Source organism: Nyctereutes procyonoides, unplaced genomic scaffold (assembly GCF_905146905.1).
Source record: "Nyctereutes procyonoides isolate TBG_1078 unplaced genomic scaffold, NYPRO_anot_genome, whole genome shotgun sequence".
Taxonomy (NCBI): Eukaryota; Metazoa; Chordata; class Mammalia; order Carnivora; family Canidae; genus Nyctereutes; species Nyctereutes procyonoides.
The window spans coordinates 6,967,909-6,992,637 of NW_026575047.1; the positions used below are offsets into that span (position 1 = coordinate 6,967,909).

General features: G+C 42.5%; 2 protein-coding genes across 2 annotated transcripts in view; both read left to right on the plus strand.

Annotated features, from left to right (window-relative positions):
• ZCCHC4 (zinc finger CCHC-type containing 4) overlaps positions 1–4,216 on the plus strand; it is a 48,348-nt gene extending 44,132 nt beyond the window's left edge. Inside the window, exon 14 of the mRNA XM_055326793.1 lies at positions 3,516–4,216. Within this exon, the coding sequence (XP_055182768.1) occupies positions 3,516–3,651 (136 nt within the window). The 3' untranslated portion in view covers positions 3,652–4,216. The remainder of the gene's footprint in view (positions 1–3,515) is intronic.
• A 6,598-nt stretch (positions 4,217–10,814) lies between these two features.
• Positions 10,815–24,729, plus strand: part of ANAPC4 (anaphase promoting complex subunit 4) — a 33,853-nt gene continuing 19,938 nt past the window's right edge. The window contains 13 exon segments of the mRNA XM_055326800.1: positions 10,815–11,065; positions 14,219–14,324; positions 16,221–16,353; positions 18,005–18,079; positions 18,220–18,246; positions 18,338–18,382; positions 19,078–19,162; positions 20,031–20,135; positions 21,762–21,845; positions 23,122–23,208; positions 23,636–23,700; positions 24,475–24,517; positions 24,632–24,708. Of these exon segments, the coding sequence (XP_055182775.1) occupies positions 10,937–11,065; positions 14,219–14,324; positions 16,221–16,353; positions 18,005–18,079; positions 18,220–18,246; positions 18,338–18,382; positions 19,078–19,162; positions 20,031–20,135; positions 21,762–21,845; positions 23,122–23,208; positions 23,636–23,700; positions 24,475–24,517; positions 24,632–24,708 (1,061 nt within the window). The 5' untranslated portion in view covers positions 10,815–10,936.

Consider the following 24,729-nt stretch of genomic DNA (forward strand, 5'->3'; position numbering starts at 1 on the left):
TTGATGGACATGATATTTAAGTCAGGATAGATCGGGTGCAGACACATGACAGCAGGCGAGGCTAGAGAAGGCATTTCAGATGGAATGTAGTGTGTAATCCCACGGTGAACACATTGGAAAATGAAGATCTCTCTAAATTATATCAGACTTCAAAAAAAATCATTTACTATTTAAAGATGAAAATTTTAATTTTTACCACTTTTTTTCTATGATTATTTTTACTTCTTTCGACCAATATTTGGTTTTGGTTATCACTCAGAGCAAAGTTATACCGATGACAACAGCATATTTAGAAAAACTATTGCTATTTCAACTGGGCTCATTTGAATGATTACACTTAGAAAAAAACCTAAAAGGGATGATAGTTATTGAGTCTTCTTGTTTTATTGTTATGAAAAGCACACATTAACATTATGTGATAATTGGGCAGCCCGGGTGGCTCAGTGGTTTGGCTGGCTCAGTGGTTTGGCGCAGCCTTCAGCCCAGGGCATGATCCTGGGGACCCGGGATCCAGTCCCACATTAGGCTCCCTGCATGGAGCCTGCTTCTCCCTCTGCCTGTGTCTCTGCCTCTCTCTCTCTCTCTCTGTCATGAATAAATAAATAAATCTTTAAAAAAAAAACTTGTGAGAATTGAGGTCAGCATAACATTTTTGAGCTATCTTACGACTTGTGATAAAAAAAAATTCTTAGTATTAGAAATATCTAATGTTATTTATGATTGTATTAGAATTCTTTTCTCTTTGTTAATTTTTTTTTAGTCAGTGGCAATTAGTTTTTGCCAGTAAGGCCCAGCTATTTAAATTCTGCCTACTGTTTTATTTTTCCATCACTTTTCATCAAATTTACTTTAAACAGTTATTTCCAGTAAGTAATCCAGGGTAGAAATGAAAGTTTCTAAATTAAGTAGTGTATAAAAGATTTTTTCTTAGAAACCTTTAGGAATAAAGGACCACCTAATAAGCTAGTGGCATGGGATTGTTGCCCCATGCACGAGGTAATTGTGGTTGCAAACAGTAATGTGCTCAGACTTTCAGTGTGTGATCTTACGATACGTGGAAACTTAATTTGCGTTTTGCTAATGTCTTATAGGCTCCTTGTTGGCTCCTCTAGCTTGGGCTAGTTTGCTGAGTAGTATCCTATTGTTTTCATTGAAGGAAACCATTTAGTATCTTTCAGTACTAGATTTTATCAAGTTTAATTCAGGGAGCAAATCCATTAGGATGTGGTATACCTGATAAGTCTTAAATAGCATTACTTTTTTTCTCTCAGAAGAGACTCCTAAACTCCTGCAAACAGTTATCTTCAGGGATGGCTTTCAAAAAATTTTCCTAATGAAATTGGCAAGGCAAATTTTTTTCTTTACAATGATAAAAAATAATTTAAATCACCTTTTTTTTTTTTTTTAGCATATATGGCATAAAAGATCTCACAGCTGTCATATTAATTTGTTTTTCTTGAGTTTAATTTGCCTTTGCTCATGAAGTGGAATGGTGCTGGCTCCCTCTTGTGGTTAATCATTTTTATCATTACATAAATACCTATAATTTAGAGGACAAACACTAGGTCAATTCAATTTTAAGGCAAAACAAAATAATGAATTGATTTATACTCAAGCAGTGCAGTTTATACTCAGTTGAAAGACTTTATCTCTGGAAAGTTTGTTTATTCATATTACAAATGAATATTTTCTTCTGCTTTTGTTTACTGTGTCCTTTAGTGGGGTCTGCTGGTTCATGTTTAGTTCTTCTTATAAGTAGATAAGCCGAAGAAAATTTGTTTAAATTTTCTTTACAGGCACACACAGCTTCATTGTGCCATCAAGAGATTATACTTAGTAAATTTGCTAAATCATCCCTTGTCAGGACATTAACCTACTTAAAATAATGGCTGGAGGGAAAGGAGATTTATATAACCTACAAAAGAGTATAAAGATAGCTGTGGTATTTGTTTTATTTTTGAACTGATAGGTTACCCACTGTAAAATCCAAAATCTAAATAAGAAAAAATGGAAAGTTGTCAAGCAAAATTCTGAAAAATAGTCATGTGGAGCTACTAATAATAGCTAATGTTTGTTTAGTGATTACTCTATGCTTAGGGCTTCACATATCTGAAAAGTTTAGGAGAGTATATAGTATCAAGGTAGTTAAGAACACAGGTTCTGGCATCAAGCTGGTTCTGCTGGTTCCTCACAGAGGATTTCATAGCCTGTTTCTTCCCCGCCAAAAAAAAAATTGGGGGAGGGAAATGATAAGTGACATCTACCTTGTCTCAGTCTCCCAGATACTTGGAGTCAAAGACTATGCCTCTCATTTTTGTATTTCCAGCCCTTACTATATATGTTGTGTGAACAAAAAGCGAGGCCTGCGTTTGCTCCACTGAGGGATCATATACTATACATGAAGGCCCTTTGCTGGATTTTGGTCTTGGGAAGATGAAGAATAAGCTTCTCTCTAGGACTTGGGGTTTAGGAGAAGTGAGTCTAATGACAGATATTACTGGGTACCCTTGGGGATCTTCCAGGTTTGCCCGTGGTGGCAGCCCCAGCCCTTTCCTTGGTTTGTGATATGATAAATGGCATGATTCTGCTAGCTTGGAGAAAATGAATGAACCGGCCGGTAATCTTTCTCAGCTATAGATTGTCTGGAACCTAGCTCAGAGAGCACCAGAAGCTTAAGGATCTGTTTCGTTCTGGTGTAGTGTTCTTAGAGCGTGAGTTCCAAGTCGATCATTGTGAAGCTCGTCACTCAAGAAGGCAAAGACCACAACATGTGGACATCCTGTGTGGCACTTGTCTGGACTTTTAGACCCATCAAGGAAAGGAAAATTAGCTGTAGAGCTTACAAGATGGGCCTCTGTAAGTGCTGCCCATTTTTCCATTGTGCCATTTCATTTCTCTGCCTCTGCTAACTGGCACATGTATCGGTCCTTTTCCTGAAAAATGTAATTCAAGGATTTGAAGATTGAAATGCTGAGTTGAGCAGTACAGATGTACCAATACCAAAATAGCAGCAAAACACCCTCGTACCTCATTGGCCTTACTGTTTTTAAGTTTTAAATAATATATGTCCCAAATATTATTTGAACACATAATCGATATAAAAGTTATTGACAAAATATTTTGTGTTCTTTCTTCAATATCCGGTATGCATTTTATGTGTAGAGCACATATTCTCACCACATTCCAAGTGCTTGGTGGCCACATGCTGACCAGAGGCTACCATATGGTTAAGCACAGTGGGTGGCTTTTCCTGGCTTGACTCTCTACCTCTGGTGGGTTTCTCCCAAATAAATCTGTAGTAACCGTCTTTCAGAGAAATTTCTTTACTTAAGCATTTTGCTTAGTCAGGCCTCTGATTGTCTCCTTGTTATTATGGTGAGGATTCTGAGGATTTATGCTTATGATACAGTAAATTCTTCTCCTTCTTATTTGGTCAGCTGGTTAATTAAATTCCAACATAATTACATAATTCACTATGCTTATTCTACAAAATAATTTAGCACCTTGTTTTTCAGAGCTGTCAGAAAGCAGAAGCAAAGAAAAAGTAATAAGATGAAAATGGGGATCACTAAAGGACAGTCCATGAATCATACATCTGTTACAAGGAAGAAGAACAGGAGAGAAAGAGCCCATCAATATCTTTGCTCTTAAATGTCCAGTGACTCGAGAATAAGAAAGATTTATTGTCCAACCTTTGATGCCATTTTCTGAAAGGGCCACATTGGACTTAAATTCTGTTGCTTTCAAAGGTATGCACCTTTCTAAGCCAGATAATAGGCAGGTAGTATTTGCTGGTTTATGGACACCTCAGCAGCCTCTCTGGGGACATGGGGAGGTGTTCCATCCTGAGCTGGTTGACCAGATCTTTCTGTGTGCCTTTTTTCTCACTTTAAATCTCTCCCAATCACATGATTTGGGCCTCCTTTGAACAACGGGCATGCAGCATTCTTTTGCAGAAAGTGTCAGAAGAAAAATGAAAGTGAGAATGTGAAGTCTGGTTTATGTTAAACACAAGAATGTTAAATTAGATACAGAAATGTTCTAAGTTAAGTATCAAAATATTGTATGATGACTTAAACCCCTCTTGCAAAGAAAAGTACAATGAACAATTAGTTTTAGACAAAATCTGAATATGATGGAAAGAATTTCCAAAAAGTAGTCTTAAGATACAAAGATTATAATTATGGTTTTATTATTAAATACTTGTCAAGTCCTTTTTACAGTGTCCTTTGATGGTGTAGAAGCACTTAAATGTTGTAGAATGAATGAGACGTCTAGAATTATGACTCGCTCCGTCAACTCCATGTCTTTTAACTGAAGCAGTAAATTTATTTCTTTGTAAAAGTAGTAGCAGAAGGCAGGATAGTTTGGAGACTAAAACCTCTCGTCCCTATTCTGATGAACCCTTCCTGACTGTATGTCCTTGGCCAGGTCATTCACTCACAGCCCATTTCTTTGTTATTATGTAATTATCTTATTACAGGCTTGTTTTTATGGTTATGTTAAGTGAGGCACATGTGCCTGGCTCTCATTTCCATGAGTGAGAAATGTTAACAAGGGCAGATGGATGGGTACGGGGCCCTAATGGTAATCATATGGTTGTCCAGTATCACTGTAGTGAAGGGGCTGGGTTTGAACTCTGAGAACACACAGGCCGTCTCCCCTTTCTCTGCTGGGTATCGGACGTGATCTCCTTAGGGTTGCATACTTTTGGTTGCTTTCATTTGCATAATGACTTTTCTCTTACTCCCAAACAGCTGCTTTAGAGCAGGTTTGGAAGCATGCTTGCTTGGGCTTAGCTACAGTCCTGTGAGTGAAGGTGCAAGAACTGCACCCCATCTGGCAATGAAATTCCATCTGGTCTTTAAGTTAGGACTGTTTGATGCCTGGTGTGGAAGGCATTAAGCATGGCCCTGATCAGTGGATGGGGCTGTATATCCAGCGATATCAAAAGATGAGCTAAGCCCCCTGGACCAAACAAGAATCAGAAAACACTTCCCTTGGGACGCCTGGGGGGGGGGGGGCGGTGCTCAGCAGTTGAGCAGCTGGCTTTGACCCAGGGTGTGATCCTGGAATCCCTGGATCGAATCTCCTCATATCGGGCTCCCTGCAGGGAGCCTGCTTATCCCTCCCCGGCCCGGCCGTGTCTGCCTCTCTCTCTGTGTCTCTCATGAATAAATAAATAAAGCCTTTTAAAAAAAAAGAAAAGCACTTCCCTTACCCCCTTTTGCACGTGGGCTGCTATGGTGATCAGAACGGTAGATTTAGAGGTGACTGGGTGAGATAGGAAGGAACCTTTTGCAGAACCATTGTGAGTGTTCCCCTCCCTGATTCGATTTCAGCTCAGGTCATGATGTCAAGGATGTGAGATTGAGCTCCTCCTCCTCCACCCACCGTGTCAGGCTCTGCTCTCAGCAGGGAATCTGCTTGAGACTCTCTCTCTCTCTCTCTCTCTCTCTCTCTCTCTCTCTCTTTCTCTCTCTGCTACCCCCCAATAAATAAATCTTTTAAAAATTTTGGTGATTTTGCTTTTGTGTTCAATTAATACTAATTTTAAGAACTAACTGCTTCTTTCTTTTCTCAAGTAGTAAAGAATAGGATGTTAAAATGTCTCTGGGATGTAAAGTGTGATGGGAGATGAGTTTATTTGTTCTAATTAGAAATATGCGTTTCTGAATATTAAGATACCTACCTACTCAAAACAGCAATTGAGGAAAGTCCCTAAATTAGACACCTAAAATTTTCTAAGCTTTTTAAGAGGATGTTTTTCTTAAATTATTACAGCTAAATTTCATTAAACTTCTTGCTTATATTACAAAATTCAAGGAAATCCAGAGTCACTTTGTAGGCCCTGAGTGATCATATTTCAAGTTTTTTCTTATATTTAGTTTGATAGACTAATTCACTTCTGATTTATTTCTCCAATATGCCCACTGTTTTCACCTCTTCCTCTTCTTTATGTTTCCAGGAGTATTTCCTTCCATCTGGCCACCTATTAAAGTCTTATGGAGCCTTCAGGCCCTGGCCGGAATCCCACTGTCTTCTGGGAAGTCCAGGCTGTGTCCCTGCTACCATCCCATACCTTCCTCTCTGGAGGTGTTCTGCAACCACATTTCAGGCACTTTTCGTGTATTGTTCTGTGATTAGGCTTACAGATTTTGTTTCCCCAAAAGATTTCAGTTTCTTAATGCCCATACCCATTTTATACCATCTTATATCTTTCATGCATTATGTAGTCGCTCAAAAAATTTTGATGAAAGCATGGAATCTAGAAGTCTTCATATGGTAGGTGTATTCGTGTGGTAGGGCTACCATAACAAACTATCAGAGACTGGCGGCTTACATCACAATAATTTATCTTCTCACAGTTCTGGAGGCCGGAAGCCCAAGATTGAGGTATTGGCAAATTTGGATCTTCTGCCTCTCCTTAGCCTCCCGTGGTGTTTCCTTTGTGTGTATGATTCCCCGCTATCTCTCTGCATCCAGGTTTCCTCTTTAAGGATACTAATCAGATTGGGTTAAGGTCCACTCACATGGCCTCATTTTACCTTAATTTCCTTTTTAAAGTCCCATCTCCAAATATAGTCCCATTCTGAAGTACTGGAGGCTGGGCTTCAACATCTGGATTCAGAGGGTACCGTTCAGTTCTTAACAGGTGTGCCTAAGACACGGAGAGGTCTTAGTCTTTCCTCTTTGTTTCATTTATTTATTTTAATCGTTATTATTTTTGTAAAGTGAGCTCCACTCCCGGGGTTGAACTTAACGACCCCGAGATCAAGACCGGATTGCTGAGATCAAGAGCTGGACGTTCAACTGACTGAACCACCCAGGCTCCCCTCGGTCTTTCCTCTTTCCTAGAAGGACTGAAAAAAGGACAACAGGCTGAAACAATATTGGAGGGTACTTAGAGTCAGTAGGAAGACGGTCTTGCTACTGAGGGTTTAGGTGTGTGTTAATGATTGGGATGTACTAGGTGAGCAAGACTGAGAACCTTTAAACTTCGAATAATTCAGCTTTCGAGGTAATTTTAAGAAAAACCCGTAGGTTGATGTCTGACCCCCTCAAAGTCATCTACAAAATACTAGGACATCTAGGAGAAGTCTAATTTTTAAATAAAATCACAGCCCACAAAGGGTCCTGGTGTGATGCTGCCTGCCTCAAGATGTCCCCATTGGTGTCTCTCCTGGAATAGTATGTTTCTTGCCAGTGAAATAAAAACGTGCGTGTTTGTATGTCTTTCATCCCCATTCCTACTTTCTTTTTTTTTCCCCCTACTTCTTTTAAGGTACTTAAACTATGCCCTGTATTAGATCGACTTTTTTGTACTTACTTCCCCTGTCCAGATAAGCTCGTTGGTAGCAGTGGCCTGTGGACACCGTGGTGTGTGTTCACTAGCTCCTGGAGCTGTGCTTTGCACACTAATGTCAGAGACAACTGCTGCACCTGTGACTTCACTAATTCTCCCCACGACCCCAGGAAGTGGGTGGCTGACTAACACCCTGGCTCACCCACCAAGTGGTAGCTGCTCATAAATCAGGACTGAGTGAGTGGAGATGCCATGTAATATACTGTGTGAGGTCTCAAAACCCTAACTGGGCGACCTGAGTAAGAAGCTAAGATGCTTAGAGCTGCCGAGGTAAGGAGTGCTTGCACAAAATGCAAAGGAAAATCCAATTTCACCTATTTGATGCGATTTTAATTGGAGCATGAGGACAGGGGTTAAATTAGTCAAGGGTCAGCTAAGAAGGTCATTGCAATCAAGTGAAGATGAGATCTCTGACAGTTTGATTTCAGGCGAGTTAGTATAAATGTTAACTCAGCAAGACTGAGGGGGGAAAAACACCCAAGTGAGCAAGCAGATCTCGGAGCTCTGAGAGGTGAGTATTATCCTGTTAGCTGGACAGGCACAAGGTTCTCACACTATTTGGTTACTTAATACCACTGCAGATTAGAGGCCTAATATCTGCTGGTCTCTAAGAGACTAGGCCTGAGTAGATGGGCCAGTTTCTTCACCTGTGAATGTAGGGGCGAGGAGTAGGAGAAATCAGAGAAATCAGACAATATTTTATGTGCTTAATGAGGACAGAAAGACAAAGGGCTCACCTGTCGACTTTACAATTAATGCACGAGCCAGGTAAATCAAAACGAAAAGCCTCTCCAGTCCTACCTCCCAGAGATAACCACTGCCACAACTTCTGTGTATGTTCTTCAAAAATAAATTTTTGCATAAATAGCTATATAAACACACTCTAAAATATCCCCCACATGGGGATCCCTGGGTGGGGCAGCGGTTTGGCGCCTGCCTTTGGCCCAGGGCGCGATCCTGGAGACCCGGGATTGAATCCCACGTCGGGCTCCCGGTGCATGGAGCCTGCTTCTCTCTCTGCCTCTCTCTCTCTCTGTATGACTATTGTAAATAAATTCAAAAAAAAATTAAAAAAAATAAAATATCCCCCACAAAAAATGGAATGGGGACTACCTACCATTTTGTAATCCTCTTTTTCATAAACATCTGAACATCAGTTTATATTTACAATGGTAGTATTCTTCAGTATGGGTATAATGTATTTTTTTTAAATTTTTATTTATTTATGATAGTCACAGAGAGAGAGAGAGAGGCAGAGACACAGGCAGAGGGAGAAGCAGGCTCCATGCAGGGAGCCCGATGTGGGATTCGATCCCGGGTCTCCAGGATTGCGCCCTGGGCCAAAGGCAGGCGCCAAACCGCTGTGCCACCCAGGGATCCCCTGTATTTTTTTTTTAAATCATCCTCTTATGGTTGGACATCTAATTTGTTTGCATTTTTTCACTCTTGTAAACAACTTGTAAAAGTGCTAACCACACTGATGACTTTCCTTTGTTTCCTTAGAGCTTTCGATACCTGTGAATACTGGTTCTGTAGCTCTTATTAGAACTATTCTTCAGATTGGAATCACATGAGTTGGTCTCTGAATTTCTTTCGCAGAGACAGACAAAACAGCCCGGATTTAGACTCACTCTGGCAGGATGGACCTTGGGAGATAAAGGTATCTCCCAAATACCTTTATACTTAAAACTACCCTTTGGCTAGTTGTGATTGAGTGTCCGGTTGAACAGTGTTGACTGGCTGTGTCGGCAGGATCTTTCCCACCCTTCAACGTGTGCCTGTCATGGGGTTTGGGAGAGAGATGACCCGACATCCTCTCCAGCTCTTGGGGAGGACTTTTTTTTTTTTTTTAAATATTTATTTACGATAGTCACACACACACACACACACACACACACACACACACACACACAGAGAGAGAGAGAGAGAGAGAGAGGCAGAGAGAGAAGCAGGCTCCATGCACCGGGAGCCCGACGTGGGATTCGATCCCGGGTCTCCAGGATCGCGCCCTGGGCCAAAGGCAGGCACCAAACCGCTGCGCTTACTGTTCCATACCCCGTACCTGTGACTGATTGCAGGTTAGGCTCATGATAGGGCTTGGTCTCATCACGGCAAAGCTCAGGACTTTGGGCTTGTGATTGGTGAAGAGGCCTTTGTTCCCTCTCTGAATGCAGAAGCGTGTAGATCCAGCTGCTGTTGGCAGCTTTCCTCCGACCCCGACCCCGGGCGGAGCCAGCTTCATGATGATGTACACCCTGAGCGTGGTCCTCGATGTCTCCTGAGTTCCTGGATCTAGCCTGCCCTGAGGTTGGCTCTGCTTCTGGACTTGTACATGAACCAATACATCCTAGTCATTACTTCGGCCACTTTGAGTTGGTTTTTTTTTTTTTTTTTTTTTGTCATTTAATAAATGCAACCCTAGTAGGATGAGAGATTCTAACACCGATCTACGTTCATCTCTTCCCAGCCAATCCGGTCAATTTTTTACTTTGTATGTTTCACCGATTTTATGACTTCGACCCCTCAAGACGACAGCCTCTCACATGGCCTAGAGGAGTCACAGCCCACACAGTTCCAGCTTCCCTTCCCGGACACAGCGATCGCCACGTGCGCGGGCCCTGCCCTCTCCCCTCCACACCTGACCTCGCAGGGTCCTGTGGGTCGTCACGGGCTGCACTCCGCCCCGACAGCGGCCTCGCTCCCCGGCCTCGCCCCCCCCCACCCCCCCGCCGCCCTGCCCGCCTCCCCTCTGCCCTTGACACGTGGCCCGCGTCAACCCGCATCTCCGCCTCGGCCAAGCCCAACCGTAAGCCTGGCAGGCCGCGGCCCCCGCCCCGGGCCTCGGGCCTCCGGAGGTCCTTGTCCGGGAGGTCCTCCGCGGGAGGAGGCCTGGGTGAGCCCGCAGCCCTCGCACCGCGGGCTGCTACCACCTGTCAACCGCCGGGCCTTACTGGGACAATCAAGCTACTTGCCCGCCCGCCCTGCCCCCGCCGCGCGCCCCCGCCTCCGCTCCCCTCCGCGTGCCCCCGCCCCCCGCGCTCCGTGCCCCCCTCCCCTCTGCTCCCGACTCCGCGCGCTCCCGCCTCCGCCCCGTGCGCGCCCCCGACTCCCGGCCCCGTGTCTCCGCCCCCCCCGCGCGCGCTCCCGCTCCCCTCCGCGTGTCCCCGCCCCCCGCGCGCTCCCGCCTCCGCCCCGTGCGCGCCCCCGTCCGCGTGTCCTCGCCCCCGCCTCCCGCTCCCCCCGTGTCCCCGCCCCCCGCGCGCTCCCGCCCCCGCCCCGTGCGCGCGCTCGCCCTCCGCGCGCGCCCCCGCCCCGCGCGCCGCCGGGTCCTCTCGCGAGGAAGTCCGGGCCCGGAAGTGCCGGCAGCGCGCGGCGGGGCGGCGGGCGGCGGGCGGCGGGGCGGCGGCGGCGCGGGGGCTCGGGCGCGCGGCGGGTGGAGGAGCGGGGAGGCGGGGGGAGGTCGTCCGGGCGGCGCGGGCCGCGGAGAGGGACCCCCGGTACCGCCGGGGCGGGAGCCCCCCCCCCCCCCTCGGCGGCGTCCGACCGGGGAGTCCCCGCAGGGCCGGCCCCATGTTGCGTTTCCCGACCTGCTTCCCGTCCTTCCGGGTGGTGGGAGAGAAGCAGCTGCCGCAGGAGATCATTTTCCTGGTCTGGTCGCCCAAGCGCGATCTCATCGCTTTGGCCAACACGGCCGGCGAGGTGAGTGAGCCCGAGCCCGAGCCCGCCCGAGCCCGCCGCAGCGAGCGCGTGCCGCCGGCCCAGCCTCAGTTTCCCCGCGTGCGCACTCGCTGGGCCGCGGCCGCCCCGCCCCCTCCTTCCCTTGGGGAGCGCGTCGGGAGCGGCCGCGGGAGGCCCCCAGGATGGGCCCATTTCGCGTATTTCGAGGCGAGAACGGCGGTCCTCACACAGCGGGGTCGCTCGCGCGGCGGCCCGGCATCCCGAGGCTGAGCCTCGTTTACTCCCTTATTTGTTAAATGGGCTTTTGGGAAGCCCGTGACGTGTGGCTCGTCCACTGGGCATGCTCGGGCCTCAGACGGCGCATCTCACGGCGCGTTCGGAGCTCTAGACTCTCTTGGCCAAGTTTTCATTCTTATTTATATATTTTTTGAAGATTTTATGTATTCATGAGGGACACGGAGCGAGAGGTAGAGACGCAGGCAGAGGGAGAAGCAGGCCCCGTGCAGGGAGCCCGAGGCGGGACTCGATCCCGCGACCCGGGGTCACGCCCTGGGCCGAAGGCAGAGGCGCAGCCGCTGAGCCCCCCGGGCGCCCCTTGTCCAAGCTTCCTCCTGCGGATCGCGGGGCCGACTCCTACTAAAAACACCTTTAAAGCAAGGGGATGATGCTGGCCTGGGCCCACGGGGCGCACCTGAGTGTTGTCACCTGGCGTTTCTAGTTCCCAGTCACCTGCGGCTTCATCACGGGTAACCGCTGCATCTACCTTTGTCCTGAGGGTCCTGGCCACCTGGCAGCCATTTTGTAAGGAAACCTTCAGCCCTGCATGTCTCCTCCTTCCCTGGCAGGTTTCCCCGATACTTGCCCGGCCAGGTAGGAGTTGAGTGCAGACTAGCTGGGACCCCAGGGGTCAGGAATACTTAGCAGCCTGCAGAGCCTCGGGCGCATGCCGGCCGCTGCTAGCTTCTCATCAGGCGTTGCTGCCTCCTTCCTCAAGGCCCTCCGTGTTACCTTCTGGTCGCTGTCCTCTGCCACCGTGCCCTGGAACTCTTCCTGCTCCGGACAGGGGTGCAGATAGTACAGCCGCAGCAGTAGGACAGACGGGAGAGGAGGGGATCCGTGGGACTAGATGTGTAGATGTCATAGCGGGCCTTTGTCTCCCTTTTTCTCAGTGAAGAAGGAGGAGCACCGTCTAGGAGTGAGGGCGGACAAAATACTGGTAGTTGGAGAAGTGGGGGGTATGAAAAGCTCATGAGGCAAGTGGACTAGGGAAACTTAGTAAGGTTGCTGGTCAGGGGACGCCTGGGGGGCTCAGCGGTTGAGCATCTCCCTTCAGTTCAGGTCATGAGTGACCCCAGGGTCTTGGGATGGAATCCTGCATGGGGCCCCCTGCATGGAGCCTGCTTCTCCCTCTGCCTGTGTCTCTGCCCTTCTCTCTCTGTGTGTCTCCGATGAATAAATAAATAAAATCTTCAGAAGAACCAAAAAAAAAAAAAAAAAAAACATTGCTGGTCAGTATTAAGAGCCACAGGAGGTTAGTGGTCTTGTAGTTTGACAGAATCTAGTGAGCATGGTTGTGTCTCTGCTGTTCTGTTCGACTCCGTGGGTGTAGGCATGGTTGGGTCTCACGAGGGTGTTGTTTTGCAAGTGTGACATAACGACAGAGATGCAAGGGAGTTAAAGTTACACGTAAGAGGAGCGATGGTAATGGTGGTCCTTGGATTCTAACACGATTAAGTATGGAAGTGGGGGGGTTGTGAGTGAGGGACAACGAGTAGGTGCAATCGTGTGTTATATGGCTTGGTGAGGTTGAAGAATTGAAGTTGAGTGTTAGTAGGGATGAGCTAGAAGGGTAGGGGCAGTGATGGAAAGTGGGAGGTTTGAAACTTTATGGCAGCACTTGTAAGCACTTGTAAGGACATGGGCAAGGGCATGACCCTGGGAGTGACAGGTGAGTAGAAGACATGATCACGGGAAGAAAGGTAGTTGGGAACTGGAAAGCCAGGACACCGTAGCTCTTGAAATCACCAAGAATGGTGATGAATGGTGTTGGAAAGCATGATACGAGTCCCGATGTTCCAGGCAGGAGGGAAATGGCCAAGGGGGCTTTAGATGATTAAGAGGGGTAGTGGGTGGTCTTGTGTGATTGCATATGATTCAGAGTTGGAGGATTTTAGAGAAGAAAAGTCATCCAGAGATGTCATCGGACATCAAGGAGGAAGCCTACTTCATGTCCTGGCCCAGTAGAGTGGGGAGCATGGGATAGGGAACGGCTCTCACCTGAGAATCCTGCTGGAAAGCAGTGTCTCTGGGTGACAAGCACCTTTTGGAGAAGAGAAGGAAGATATGGGGATCTTGGTGCTACCTGACCATGAGGCAGCACTGTATCCAGAAGATACAGAAGAAGGGTTTCAGAAGTAAGGGGTGGCAGAGATGGGCTCAGACAAGAGCGCTGAGTCTAGGGAATGAAGGATTCCTTGGGAGTCCTGGCTTCCCTGTGGGGCCCAGTGTGCCCGGAGTGAAGGAGGCTGCGAGCTGAGTCCGGGAGAGATGCCACTGTGAGAGTGGTGCCCTGAGAAGGTGTGGGAGGGTCTTCAGGGCCACCTGCACTTCTGAGACTTTGTCTTCCTTATTTTCATTGGTTGTGTAGAGCGTGGAGTAAGGACAGCCTTATTTTTAAATCACAAGGCACTGTGGGGCACATCTCGACCCTCCACGGTGGGGATTTTCTGTGTGGAAGTGGAAATTTAGAATGGCTAAGTCACTTGTCCCAAGATCTACCGCCAGTAAGTAACAGCTGAAATTCGATCCCAAGGTGTCTGATTCCAAGTTTGGTGTTACTTGGGTGTTACTTGGCTATTACAGCTACCTTTCTAGTGCTACTTACGTTCCTTACTTTTTGTCACCATCTTCTTGGACAACTGTATTTCTTTTTAAAAGATAAGTCTCTTGTTGACATAGGAAAGTGTGTAGAGTACAGGGTTAAATTAGGTCTTGTTTTCACCCATCTCCTTGAATATACCTTCAGTTCATTCAGACCCTGTTGTCTTCTAATTTCTTCTGATAGCTAAATATGCTTGAGATTAGTTTTGAAGATTTTTATAGAGGGGATCTAGTTTTATTTCATTTTTGGAAATGGATTTTTAAATTTTTGCCACCCTATGTGTTTTGTCTTAGGTTTTACTTCATAGACTTGCAAGTTTTCATCGAGTTTGGAGTTTTCCACCAAATGAAAATACAGGAAAGGAAGTGACCTGTCTCGCTTGGAGGCCAGATGGCAAACGTAATGATAGGATTATCTAAAAAATACTATATTATTTTTATTATTATTTTTATTCCCAAAAAGTATTTTGTAGAGAAAGCTTATTTCCAGAAAGAATTTATTGTTCCCATTATATTCTTATTATATACTAAATATCAGTTTGGGAACTTTATTTTTGGAAGGTTTAAAGTGTTTTCATTGAGTTGAGATTAATTTATTATGTTATTTCTTGGCCGAGATCGCTCTACAGTGAAATTGGACTTCTTGGCAAAGATAATGCTAGAATGAAATCTGATAGAATATACAAAATACTTAGGCTTTGCTTCTTTGCACTGTCTTGTCCTGCACTGATGGCTCAAGTCCTATCTGCTGTTTACTAGTCTGTTCAACACCACTGTGGTCTTTTCTCCCAGAAATGTATGTTAGCACTAAACTTGTAGCTCATACTCTCTCAGCACAAATGCATGCTTCACCTGAAGGACTGTCAGTTCTGACCCCATTCTTCCTGTTTCTCCTCATGCCCTTTATTTTGTAGCTTCTTATGGCTTTGACGACTGAACTCTATTGTCCCACTTATTATTTTTACAATGAGAGTCTTTATTTGAGCTCTTGTACACACACAGTCAATACAATAAAATGCTGTAAATTATACAGCTTAAAATTAATCTGTTATCATTGGTGCTTTTACACAAAAAAAAGCTGAATTGTTTTTGTAAAATGGTATGTACTCCTCATTGCTTAATTTTTTTCCTAGTAAACATAAATGAATTTGTAAAAACGCCCTGAAAGCCTCGACTGTCTGTACTCAATTTGTTCAGCTCTCGTTTTATCTTTTATTAAAAAAAGATATGTGTAAAATTAGAGAGCTTTTTTTAAGTAACATCATGAGATCTTGCACTCTTCATCCAAAAATACCAGAATCTCAAAAAAAAAAAAAAAATCATGAAAGTCCTTGAGTATTGAAATGTATATGAGTAGATGAATTTTTTATCATTAAAAAAATATGCTGGGGATCCCTGGGTGGCTCAGTGGTTTAGCGCCTGCCTTCAGCCTGGGGCATGATCCTGGAGTCCTGGGATCGAGTCCCACATCAGGCTTCCTGCATGGAGCCTGCTTCTCCCTCTGCCTGTGTCTCTGCTTCTCTCTTTCTCTCTCTCTCTGTCACTCATGAATGAATAAATAAAATCTTAAAAAAAATGCCTTGTGTTTTTGGACAGTGAAATAAGGTTTTTTAGGTAATGAGTATTCAAGACTGCTTTAAATTGTTTTGAAGAAGAGGAGATGTGAGTTGCCTCACATCTCACAAAATTGTGTCTTGATACACAGTGAAATGCATAGCCCTCTACTTAGAAATTCTTAAATTTGATGTATTAGGAAGATATTAATAATGTATGTATCTGGAGAAACTACTAGATAATTCAGCCACAGTGAAAGGAAGAAGACTGATCAGCATTTGATGGCCTCGTTTCCCATTAAGGGTTAGGAACAAAAGGGAATACTGAACCTTCTAAGAACCAAGTAGATAGAATTGCTTCTTACCTTGTAGACATGTTTGCAAGACCAGCATATCTTGGTGATAGGATATTACTGTTTGTCTGTTGAGACCTGTTCTGTATCTTCTGCTTGGAAGCAGGGCTCTAGTCCAGAGGCTCTGATGTGTCAGAGGTGAAGTGCAGTACATGAGAAAGTAGCAGGCCGCTCATGAGATTATGAACCTTTGGAAATAAGCTTAGATAACAACATAACTACATGTAAATATATCTTCCCATTTTTAAAAATAATATTTAAAGGAAGGATTTTTAGGTTAAATAATTTCTATGATTATGATGCATTTAAAATAGTAAAACTGGGCAAGAAATGAAATAGCCATCTCCTTTTCTCAAATGAATTAGTCCTGATTGTTTCTTCTTGTTTCAGTTTTGGCCTTTGCTCTTGCTGACACCAAGAAAATCGTTCTGTGTGATGTAGAAAAACCTGAAAGCCTGCACTCCTTCTCTGTGGAGGCCCCAGTTTCCTGCATGCATTGGATGGAAGTGACTGCAGAAAGCAGGTAGAGGAGTGGAAAGAGAGCTCCCAGTAGCCACAGTGGGATAGTCATGCAGTTTCCGTGTTTTACAACGGACGCTGGGGAGTATCTGAGTGTTGAGCATGGGCACACTGCATTTAACTTCGGGTTTTCAGATTATCGAGATGAAATTTTGTAATGCTTTGTTAGATTTTTTTTTTCCTTCTGAAAAAAAAAAATCTGTTTTCTTTATTGGAGCAATGATGCCTGAAGGGCTAAGATGTTTCTTTGCTTTTTAAATATTTAGTGGTTAATGTCCTGATTTGTACTTAGTTTCTTATTTATTTATTAAATTTTAGGGAGTTAGTGAAATATTGGTTTCTGGAGTAGAATTCACTGATCCATCACTTAAATATAACACCCAGTGTTCATCACAAGTGACCTTCTTCATGCCCGTCATCCATCTAGCCCACTCCCTGTCCACCTCTCTACCTCCCTCCAGCAGCCCTCTGTTCTCTATCCATAGGAGTCTTTGATGGCTTGTTTCCCTCTCTCCTTTTTTTCTTTCCCCCTTCCCATGTGTTCATCTGTCTTAAATTCCATGTATGAGTGAGATCATATGATAGTGATTTGTACTTTCAAGTAATAGAAACTAAAGTTACTTATTAGCAAGTTGAGATTCTTTGTTCTTTTTTTTGCCATCTATTTCCTTTGGATTTTTGGGGTTTTTGGCATCTTATTAGTAAACATCCTCAGTACAAAAAGTGTTAGGTTGAGTACTCTGGGTTTTTGTTGTTACTGTTTTTGGTTTGTTTAAAGATTTTATTTACTAAAGCTAGAGCGCAGAGGGAGGGGCACAGGGAGAGGGAGAAACAGGCTCCCTGCTGAGCAGGGAGCCCGATGCAGGGCTTAGGCGCAGGACCCTGAGAACATGACCTAAGCCAAAGGCAGCCACTTAACTCAGGTGCCCCTGAGTACTCTGTTTTGATGCTGAATGAGTTCTTTCTGTGTCTGTGGTCCTGATACCTTCCTGGTTTCATGAAAATAAGTTTCCCTTACTCTACATTCAAGTCATATACCAGGTTTGCACTCAAGATGGCCTAAAGGATGAGTGGCTTTAGCTAATACTGAAAATAAATGTGGAAATGTGATAATTTCCTTAACAGTAGTTTTTCCTTTCTAATTAAGTTTTAAGTTAATTTCAAATTAACTAAGGGGGTTGATAAAAAATTGAATAATAAGGATCTAGCTCAGTGTTTGAAATTCATAGATACAACAGTGATTAATGCACTATCAGATAATCTAGGGTTGCAAATAGTCATGTGAATGTATCAATGCTTAGAAGAGCTTTACCATTTTATTTATTTTTTTTTTTTAAAGATTTTATTTATTTATTCATAGAGACAGAGAGAGGCAGAGACACAGGCAGAGGGAGAAGCAGGCATCATACAGAGAGCCTGACTTGGGACTCGATCCAGGGTCTCCAGGATCACGCCCTGGGCTGCAGGCGGCGCTAAACCGCTGCGCCACCGGGGCTGCCCAGCTTTACCATTTTAAAATACGTGTGATATCTGTTTACTTGGTAATATATATAATGTCTAAAAATGGGCAATTTTTTAAAAAAGTATTTTTTAATGGAAAAACAAGTAAAATCTTTGGTATTTTTGTAATGGCTCTTCTTTGCTTTTCTTCTCAGTGTTCTAACATCTTTTTATAATGCTGAGGATGAATCAAATCTTCTCTTACCTAAATTACCCACACTGCCAAAAAAGTAAGTATCAGAGTTTAATTTCATTAGAATCTGTCTTGTGGATTTCCCTTTCCTTTACCTTGAACACTGTGATAATTTTCTCATGTGTTTTAAAAAATATATTTCTATTGCTTTTTACACTAGTCTCTGTTTTTCTCCAGTTACAGCAACACCTCAAAAATTTTTAGGCAAGTATACCTTTTTTGTTTTCAAGTAAAATAATCTTTTATTAGTTGAAAGATGTAGTTGAAAGGTAACACAATTATTTTTATATTTTAGTGAAGAAAATTCTGATGAAATTATTAAGCTTTTGGGAGACGTCAGGTAAATCTTGCAAATATCTTAAATAACAAGTCTAACTTCTTTAAGTTGATGTTTGATACTTGTGACAGAGTTTCAAGGGCAGTTTGGAGTTTCAAGGGCAGTTCCTTTATGTGCATCCTTTTATTTTTCTGCTTACAAACACCTCAGAATAATATACAGACATTAGCCACTGTTACATACATACTTGCTTTTATCGGATGGTCTTTGTGTCAAGTTCAATAGTACTATACTGCACCTTTGTTTATTTTAATAAGAAGTAAAAGAGGATAGAAGTTACTAGAGTTTCTAAAATTTAAATTTAAATATTCCAAGTTTTTTTTAAGCCCTTGTAGAACATTTAGTATCAGAGCCATGATACAACTGATGGCACTTTGTATTAACTGGGAAAAGGATCGTGTTATCGAGAGTGTATAAATACAGTCATTGTTAAAAAAAAATACAGTCATTAAAATACTGTGTCCTTGTTTTACTATAAACTGATGTTTTTTAAGCTAGAGCAAATTTATGTCTCTTTGAGAAAAAGAATAAGCCCTCTATGATTGAATATTGAGAACTGGTGAATTTGTGTGGTGTTTCAATTTCCCCACAGGGGAGCCTTAGCATGCAGATTATCTGAGAGCAAGAACAGTTTATATCTTGGTTTAAGAACTCAATCTTCTCTGTTGTCCTCAGCTTGTTACATTACTTTTAATTAGGCTTAATATTCTTGTCCTTGGAGGAAGTTCTGGATTTATCGAGCTTTATGCATATGGAATGTTCAAAATTGCTCGAGTCACGGGGGTAAGTTTTCCTTCAAAATATTCCATATCATTTCTCTTCGAATGTACTACCTGATTTATGAAAAAAGAATACAACACTGGGGTTTTTTTTTTCTTGTTTCAGTTATTGGAATTATTCATTTATAAATGTTAAGAGGCTAATTTTCTTATGAAGATAAAATAGCAGTGATACGGTATCTGTGCTATTAGTGGAATTAGTCAAGTTTTTCTATTCTTTTTTGTTGTTGTTGTTAAGATTTTATTTATTCATGAAAGACACAGAGAGAGAGGCAAAGACACAGGCAGAGGGAGAAACAGGCCCCATGCAGGGAGCCTGATGTGGGACTCGATCCTGGGACCCCAGGATCACGCCCTGGGCTGAAGGGCCGAAGGCAGATGCTCAACCGCTGAGCCAAGTTTTTCTTAACAAAAAGATTGATACAATACACATGATTATGATGTAATGTTTTTCTAGCCTGTAGTCAGGGTGAGAGCTACAGTTTTGATGGGAATGTGATGAACATCATGAGAAGCGATCTTATACTTAGTACCAGGTCTGTCACTGTTCCTAAGTCTCGGTCTTCTCCTCATCTTTTCCATCCTAGTCTTGCCATTCCTGAGGGGGACGAAATATACTGTAGGCTCTCCAGCATCTGATTTGGGACCCTTGATGGAGGGGTCTGTGTGTGTGTGTGTGTTTATGTCTGTGTCTGTCTTTCTCCACGTGGACTGGGTGGATACACACCTTGCATCTCCTACATACACATGGAAGGCGTCAGGCATGAGTGTTTCTGCTTTGTAGGATTCTGTGAATTTTTGTTTCCTGTATAGTAAGCAGCTGCAGTCTAGCAATAATATTAAGTAGACTGGGGAATTTGACTCTTTTACAGATTGTTGGTACTTGTCTTGCATTATGTTTATCCAGTGATTTGAAATCATTATCAGTGGTCACAGAAGTTTCTGCTGGTGGTGCTTCAGAGGTCTCATACTTTCAGGTGAGTGTGGAAATCTTGTAGTAGCAGAGAGTAAATACATATTTTTAAGGCTTTATAGGTTTTTTATTATCCTTATCTTTGGGTTCTAATGGTCATTAAAGCAAAAAAAGAAGAACTAACTTGGAGCTTCTAAATCTCATATATAGAATCTTACTCTAGTGAACACTTTATTATTCCCAGGGCCCAGTGTATTTTTATAAAGACAGTATTTTAATAGTTTATTAATGACCATGTTAATTGGTTGCTGTACAGTTTACCTTCTACCAAATGTGTGTGTGTGTGTGTGTGTGTTTAAGATTTATTTGAGAGAGAGTGTGAGCAGGGGGAGGAGCAAAGGAAGAGGGAGAGTGTCACAAGCAGACTCTGTGCTGACAACAGAGCCCATCACAGGGCTGGATCTCACCACCCATGAGATTGTGACCTGAGCTGAAACCAAGTTGGATGCTTAACTGACCGAGCCACCCAGGCATCCCTATACCAGATATATTCTTAGGACTCTGATCCAAATAATAATAAAAGCTAAGATTTCTTAATTATTTAATATGTACCAAGTACTGAATGATTCAGTAATAATTCATTTGAACCTTCACAGCAACCTAATAGGTCCTATTATTATCCCCATTTTATAGATAAGTAGAAACTGCACAACTTGCTTGGTATCACTCATTTGGGAAGTGATACTGGGCAGTATGGCTCCAGAGTCACTTCTCTTAACCAACACATTGCCTCTTGTGTAAGATGATCACTTAATTTTGGGGAAAATCTTTTGTACTGTATGTTGCTTGTATTGTAGATTGTGGAGACCATGTGATCTCCTGTAGAGTATTTAGATTATAGCCTTGCCTTTAAGAAAATATTCCTTAGATTTTTTCTTTTTTTTTTAAGATTTTATTTTTAAGTAATCTCTACACCCAACACAGGGCTCAAACTCACAACCTTAAGATCAAGAGTCACACACTCCACCGACTGAGTCAGCTAGTCACCCCTTCCCTAATTTTGATGCCAAATAACCACATAGCCTAAAGCTGCATGAATTCTCAAACAAGTAGAACAAAAAGATGCAAGATGCACTGTGTATGATGCTTTCAATATTCATTGTTATATTCAGAGCATCAGGTACTCTTGACTTCCTGATTCCCCATAATAGTTGCTCTTCATCTTAAAGTTCTGTGAAAACACAATATCTAGGATTGCGTTTGGTGCTATAATAAAGTGATTCACTATTTCTTTGAAGTTCGTAATGTATATTTTTTTTAAATAACCACTTTACTGAGATATAATTCTATGGCATTGTAATAGATATTAACTTGTGTTTATCAGTAGCCTATAGTTCTTTAAAAAGTTTTTATGTATATTTTTGCAGTCATTTTTAAATTTCTCATAATAGTGTTACAAAGTAGATTATTAGATTTATTTAGCTAGGGAGATAGGATTGCTAACCGAGGGGGGGCGGAATCTGTGCACAGGTAAACATGACAGATTAGAAAATTTCTAAGATTCTATTCTGTAATCTCCAAAGTATTAATCTCAAAAGGGAGCAGTTTTCTTTTTTTTTTTTGAGCTCAGAGGGACTGATTTATCCTTAAAAGAATTGTGTCTGATTATAACTCTATTTTGATCTCACAGCTTGAAACCAATCTATTGTACTCTTTCTTACCTGAAGTAACTCGGATGGCTAGAAAGTTTACTCACATTTCAGCACTTTTACAGGTATTATTTATAGCTTGTTTTATGTGAATATTTACTCTTAAGTTTCTAACAGTCTATAAATAAAACACTTGCAAATTTTGTCTGTGAAGCTATCTGGTATAACGTGTCTCTTCTGGTAATCTTATAATGTCCATTAATCAGAAAAGGGAATTTTTTTTTTTTTAAGATTTTATTCATGAGAGACACACACAGAGAGAGAAAGAGACCTACGCAGAGGGAAAAGCAGGCTCCCTGAGGGAAGCCCAATGTGGGACTCGATCCCAGGACCCTGAAATCATGACCTGAACTAAAAGCAGATGCTTAACCACTGAGCAACCCAGGCGCCCCAGAAAAAAAGGAATTTAATTGAAAATCTCTTCCCACCCATCTGTTTCTCTGGAAGAAAAGAAAAAAGTAGTTTGAATCTTTTTAAAATATTCCCCTAAGTAAACTTACATTTTGGAATTTTAAAAGTCTTATTGCAGATAAAGTGTTCTTAAAAACAGGCCTCATATCCGTTCACTCTTAGGCATAATAAACCCAATCCAAATTAGCCCACGATTCTGCGGGTCAGTGTCTTACTCCACAGTTTGGGCTGGGCTCAACTAGAAGGTTCTGCTGATCCAGGCCAAGTTCAGCCCATCTCAGCTGGGCCTGGTCATGCATCAGTGGCCAGCGGGCTGGTTTGAGTGTCCCTTAGCCATGGTGGCTCCATGCTTGCCATCTCCTAGCAGGCTAGTCCAGGCTCGTTCGTGAAGTGGTGGCCGCAGCAGGGGTGTCAAGATTGCAGGTGGGAATGTGCAAAGCCTTTTGAGGCCTTGGACTCCGTGTCACTTCTGCTGTGTGTAAGACACAAGGCCAGCCCAGATTGAGGGACTGGAGAGGATGGACTCTGTGTCTGGATAGAGGAGCTACAAAGGACTGTGGCCTTTCTTTTTCAGTCTGTCACAATCCCAGACTTTACTTGATGTCAAAGATTTCTGGAGATCGGTGTCTTTTTAAGGATTCTGTTTGAAAATGGAATAGCTGACTAAACCAGCATTTTGACAATGTACATGAAATATATAAAGCTGGAGGATGTCTGTTTTACCAGATAAAAGCTGAATTTTGGAACGTTTGATAGTTAAGTGGTTATCAAGCATTAGTTGTGGTCTCTTTCGCAGGCTGAGTTAAAAATGATTGGAAATAAATTCTGGATTTCTTTGAGATAGTTGGCAGGAAGTATGTATTACTTAGCACATTAACTTACATAGTTTTTATTTTTAGTATTTTAATATTTTTTCCTTCTTGTTAATAGTATATAAATTTGTCACTCACGTGTATGTGTGAAGCGTGGGAAGAAATACTGATGCAGATGGATTCTCGTCTCACCAAGTTTGTGCAGGTAAAATTTGTGACATTTCCCCCTGGAAGGAGTAAGAGGAGACATGGTGTCCTCATTGACTTGATGAGCTGCCTGAGGGATGGGGTACTGGTCGGGTTTGTAAAAGGCAAAGGTCAAGATTTCTTTCAGATGGCTCAGTCTAAGCTCACACCATTTCCCCAGGGAGGAAGGGCCCTCATGTTGGGACAGCCCAGGCCAGGGCAGGATTGTGGGGCTGAGCTGGTGGGGCTTGGAGAGGAAGAACAGGTGTTGGAAGAGCCCACTGGCTATTTTCCATTAACTGACATGCACAGAATCAATTTGAATAAGGATTTGAAGGAAGGTTAAGGGAAAGGAAGGGAGTCATGCTCCTCTAGTTTTAATTTTGAATTATACATATGGTTATGATTTTTAAAATACGTGTCATGGTTTTATCCATTTTATCTAGGAGAAGAGCACAACCACTTCAGTACAAGATGAATTCATGCACTTGCTGTTGTGGGGGAAAGCAAGGTAGTAAAACTCCTATTAGGTGCTCTTGCTTTTTCTTCTTTTTGTACAGTAGTTTTTTATTTTGAAAGTAATTCGTAAAAAAAAAAAAAAGAAAGAAAGTAATTCGTATTCATTTAAAAAAAATTCTAGTGCACAAAAATAAAAAATAGATATTTTTCTAGACTTTTCTATGCATTTTTGTAAATGTAATCATTTTCTGTGTCTGTAATATATGTATGTATTTCTAAATGTGTAAAAAAAATTCTAATTTTTTATGACCCCATCAATCTTTTCCTTTATGGTATCTGCCTTAGTGTAGATTCTTAAATCTTAGTGTTATTCTTAAAAAGACCTTTCCTATCTTAAGAGTATTCAGAGATTGTTCTGTATTTTCTTCTAGAGTTTTTTTTTATAGTTCATGTTTTATTCCATTTACATGTTCCAGATTTGATTTATTTGGTTGTATGCTATGGAAGACTAACCTGTTTTTTCCTGAAGGTTTAGATAATTGCCCAGCATAATTTATTGAGTAGTACACTTTCTCCTTATGGATTTGAAATGCCCTTTTAGCATTCAGTACATCCTGAATATACTTTAGTCTGTTTCTGGACTTTATTGTTTCCTGTTTTCTCTCTCTTCCTTTGTGAGTACAACAAAGTCTTAATTTTTGTTAGACTGTTTCTTTCTGTTTATTTGGTTTAAAAATGTTGTTTTTATTTTGAAATTTGCAAGTTTTAAGTGATGCATTGGCATTTTGGATAGAGAAAACTAAAAATACTTTCTTTTTCATTGTAGTGCTGAACTTCAGACCCTCTTAATGAATCAGTTAACAGTAAAGGTACAGTTAAAATATCTTTCTGTTTAAATGGCTATGTGCACTTTCTTGATTTTTTTTTAGATCAGCACACAATATCTTACTTATATGCTAAATGTATTTTTTCCTCTCACTTAGGGCTTAAAGAAGCTTGGCCAGTCGATAGAATCATCATATTCCAGTATCCAGAAATTGGTTATAAGCCACTTACAGAGGTATGAAGGTGATGTCGAATT